The sequence below is a fragment of the Eimeria mitis genome, genomic scaffold (genome assembly GCF_000499745.2).
Source record: "Eimeria mitis Houghton genomic scaffold, Emh_scaff2800, whole genome shotgun sequence".
Taxonomy (NCBI): domain Eukaryota; phylum Apicomplexa; class Conoidasida; order Eucoccidiorida; family Eimeriidae; genus Eimeria; species Eimeria mitis.
In genome coordinates, this window is record NW_013571139.1 from 1264 (window position 1) to 5360 (window position 4097).

Below are 4097 nucleotides of genomic sequence, written 5' to 3' on the forward strand. Positions count from 1 at the left end.
CATGCATGCTTCACACCGCCGGCTTGAGTGGGGGCTCCAGCTGCTCCCGTGTGAGCTGCGCTGCAGCAGCGCAGCAGCAGACAGACCGCAGCGTGTTGCTGCGCGACCACCGCGACTAGCAGCAGCAGCAGCAGCAGCAGCAGCAGCTGCTGCTGCTGCTGCTGCTGCTGCTGTTGTTGTTGCTTCAGATGCTTCTCCTGACACTGAAACGCCTGACTCTACTCCTGAGGCTTCTGCACTTCTTGCTGCTTCCTCTTCTGCTGCTGCTGCTCCTGTTGCTGCTGCTGCTGCTGCTGCTGCTGCTGCTGCTGCTGAGGTGTGTGTTTGGGGTTTGTCTGCATCGCCGTTTGTGTGTGTTTCTTTTTGTTTTTGTTTTTTTGTTTCTGCTGCTTCTCTTCTGTGCTGCAGATATTTCAGCTTGAATGTACGCCCCGCCTCCTCTACTAGCTGGCGAGCGCAGCACGCAGAACTGCTGCTGCTGCTGCTGCTGCTGCTGCTGCTGTTGTGTGTGTTGCTGCTGCTGCTGCTGCTGCTGGTTGATAGCTCTTCGTCTCCTTCTGCTGCTGCTGCGTCGCTGCATGCAGCAGCAGCTTCAAGCGGAAGTTCAGCAGAACTGACACACAAGTCAATCTGAGAGACGCTGGTTGCTGCTGCTGTTGCTGCTGCTGCTGCTGCTGCTGGTGCTGCTGCTGCTGTTGCTGCTGCTGTTTCTACAGCAGCAGCACATGGGCTGCTCTTGTCTTGTGCTGCTGCCACCCCCCCATTCTGCTCCTGCGAGGCCCTACAAGGGGACCCTGCTGCTGCTGCTGCTGCTTCTGCTGCTGCTGCTGCTGCTTCTGCTGCTGCTGCTGCTGCTGCTGCTGTTTCTGCTTTTTCTACTGCTGCTGCTGTTGCTGGGGGTTCAGGGGGCGGCATCGTTCTGGGGCTGGGCGTAGAGGGTGCTGGCGCAGCAGAGAGAAAGCTGCTGCTGCTGCTGCTGTGCTGCTGCAGTTCTGCTGCAGCAGCAGCAGCACAAGAAGAACTGCCCCTGTCTATGGGGCGCGGCGTCTGTACACCTGAGCTGCATGCGCTGCTGAATGCTCCCATTTCAGGTGTACGCGGAGCTTCGTGTGCAGCAGCAGCAGCAGCAGCAGCTGCTGCTGCTGCAACAGCTGCTGCTGCGCTGTCTGCGGGGGTAGAGGGGGGGGGCCCCTCGGGGGGGCCCACAGCACTCAACGCGATGCTCTGCTGCTGCATACACTCTGCTGCTGCTTCTCCTGTTTTTTCTCCTGCTGCTGCTGCTTCTGCTTCTGCTGCTGATCCTGTTGCAGCTGCTGCTTCTGCTGCAGCTGCTGCTTCTGCTGCAGGTGTTGATCGTGCTGCTGCTGCTGCTGCTGCTGCTGGTAAGGCATCAGTTTGTTTACGCCCGCTGACTTGTGCTGAAGCTGAGTCCAGCGCCTGTTTTATAGGTTCCGTTTGCTGCTGCTGCAGTTCATGCTGCTGCTGCAGTTGCTGCTGCTGCAGTTGCTGTTTTTGCAGTTGCTGCTGCTGCTGCTGCTGCTGCTGCTGCTGCTGCGTTTGTTGATGCTGCGGCTCTTTGTCTTCTTCGCTCGGGTTTTGATTCCCTTCGATTTGTTGCAGATGCTGCTGCTGCTGCTGCTGCAGTTCGTGCTCCTGCTGCTGTTCCCGTTGCTGCTGCTGCTGCTGCTGCTGCTGCTGCTGCTCTTGCGGTTGTTGCTGTTCGTGTTGCTGTTGCTGCTGCTCCTGCTGCAGCTGTTCGCACTGTTGCTGCAGCTGCTGTTTTTGCAGTTTTTCTTCTTCATATTGTTGCTGCTGCTGTTCTTGCTGCTGCTGCTGCTCCTGCGTGTGCTGCTGCTGCTGTTGCTGCTCCTGCGGCTGCTGCTGCTGCTGTTGCTGCTCCTTTGGCTTCTGCTGCTGCTGCTCCTGCGTCTGCTGCTGCTGCTGCTGCGCCTGCGTCTGCTGCTGCTGCCCGTGCTGCAGTTTGTTGCTGTCATAGGGTTGCATGCCTGTGTGTTGAAATGCATCTGCTGCTGTTTTCCGTTGTTGCTGCTGCAGCACAAAAAACAAAAAAAAAGAAAAAAAAAAACCTCAATATCTATTGTGTGTTGCTGCAGCAGCAGCAACACAGAGCGAGAAGAAAAAAAAAAAAAGAAAAAAAAAGAAAAAAAAAGAAAAAAGTTAGTATAAATCAAAGCCCCAAACCCCCCTCACCCCCGCATGCATGCATGCATGCATCGCCGGCTCCCCGTCGCCCTCAGCGGCCCCTAAACCGCTGCAGCAGTCCCTACAGCCACATGCATGCAGCAGCTAGCAGCAGTGCATGCGCTGCTGCTTCTGTTTCTCTCTTTCTCTCTATTTATATTTGTGTATATATTTGTATATCTATCTACTTCTCTCTCTCTGTCTCTATGTTTATTTGTCTCTCTTTTTTTATTTTTTTGTTTTTGTTTTTATCTATATATCTATCGTCTCTTTCTCTATCTCTCTCTCTGTCTCCTTCTCTGCTTTTGTTTTTTTTTTTTTTTCTCTCTCTATCTATCTCCCCCTCTGTCTCTCTCCCCCTAACACCAGTCATTCCTATTCATTCTTCCTGCTGCTGCTGCTGCTGCTGCTGCTGCTGCTGCTGCTGCAGCTGCAGCAGCAACTGCTGCAGCAGCATCAGAGTGTCTCTCACCTCTTCGGGTTGGAGCTGCGGCTGGCTGGGATTTGCCGTTCTGTCTGTTGCTGCTGCTGCTGCTGCTGCTGCTGCTGTTGCTGTTGCTGCTGCTGCTGCAGCTGCTCTCGCTTCTTCCTTTCTGGCTGCTGCAAACAACAAAGACATCCACAAACAAATCTGCATTTTTGTTTTTTCTTTTTTTGCTTTTTTTGCCTCTACCGCATTTGCTTCTATTACTGTTGTATTTTCCCTGTTTTGTTTTTGTTTTTATTTATTTTATTTATTTTATTTATTTATTTTATTTTATTTTATTTATTTATTTGCCCGCTGTTGTGTGATGCAGTTGTATGTCCACTGCAGCAGCAGCAGCTGCATGTAAACTGCAGCAGCAGCAGCTGTATGTACACTGCAGCAGCAGCAGCTGCATGTCCACTGCAGCAGCATCAGCTGTATGTACACTGCAGCAGCAACAAGGATATTTAATTGAGGGGAGGGAAGAGGAAGCAGCTACAGCAACAAACAAACAAAAGACAGAGACATCGTCCTTACATAAGTTGCCGATCCTGCTGCTGCTGCTGTTGCTGCTGTTGCTGCTGTTGCTGCTGCTGCTGCTGCGATGCGGCACCACTTCGCCAAGCCGCTGCCACCTAGGAAGAGGAGAGGGTCCAGCTCCGAGGATCGCCTGCATGCAAAAAAAAAAGAAATAAATAAAAATAAAAAAAAATAAATAAATAAAAAGAGAGAAATAAACAACAACATAAAGAAACAAACAAACAAAAAAAATAAATATAAACAAACAGAAAAAAAATAAAATTATATAAACAAACAACAACACAAAGAACAACACGCGGGGCTCTACGTCGCCCGCCAGCTAGTGCTCCTGCATCAGCAGTAGCTGCTGCAGCAGCATCAGCAGCAACAGCAGCAGTAGCAGCAGCAACAGCAACCGCAGCACCAGTAACAGCAACAGCACCAGCAGCAGCAGCAGCAGCAGCAGCAACAGCAGCAGCAGCAACAGCAGCAGCACCAGCAGCAACAGCACCAGCAGCAGCAGCAGCAGCAGCAACAGCAGCAGCAGCAAAAAAATTATATTAGTATTGTGCTTGCCTGCTTGATTCGTTTGTTTTCATCGTCGAGCATTTCTTTTGTTTTTCGTAGACTTTCGTTTGCTGCTTCCACTTGCTGCAGCTTTGCGGTGTACATACACCTGGGGGAGGGGGGGGCTTCAGCGTTGTTTGTGTGTGTTTTGTTGTTTATACAGAGCGGAGCCAGCTCCTGCTGCAGTGCATGCATGGGGGGGGCCCCCCCAAGGGGCCCCCCTGGCTGCTGCTGCTGCTGTTGCTGCTGCTGCTGCTGCTGCTGCTGCAGAGAAGCAGCAGAAGCAGCTAACGAAGAGAAAGCAGGAGACAGTGCTGCAGCTGCTGCTGCAGGAGAAGAAACA

At 52.2% G+C, this 4097-nt stretch overlaps 1 protein-coding gene across 1 annotated transcript in view; it reads right to left on the bottom strand.

Moving 5' to 3' along the window:
- Nucleotides 1-10: 10 nt before the first annotated feature.
- The window catches only part of EMH_0058920 (uncharacterized protein), a gene marked incomplete at both ends in the record, with an annotated part of 6042 nt that continues 1955 nt past the window's right edge, over nt 11-4097 (bottom strand). Inside the window, 6 exons of the mRNA XM_013497621.1 lie at nt 11-60; nt 240-2049; nt 2212-2284; nt 2675-2802; nt 3206-3338; nt 3864-4080. Coding sequence (XP_013353075.1) covers nt 11-60; nt 240-2049; nt 2212-2284; nt 2675-2802; nt 3206-3338; nt 3864-4080 — 2411 coding nt within the window. The remainder of the gene's footprint in view (nt 61-239; nt 2050-2211; nt 2285-2674; nt 2803-3205; nt 3339-3863; nt 4081-4097) is intronic.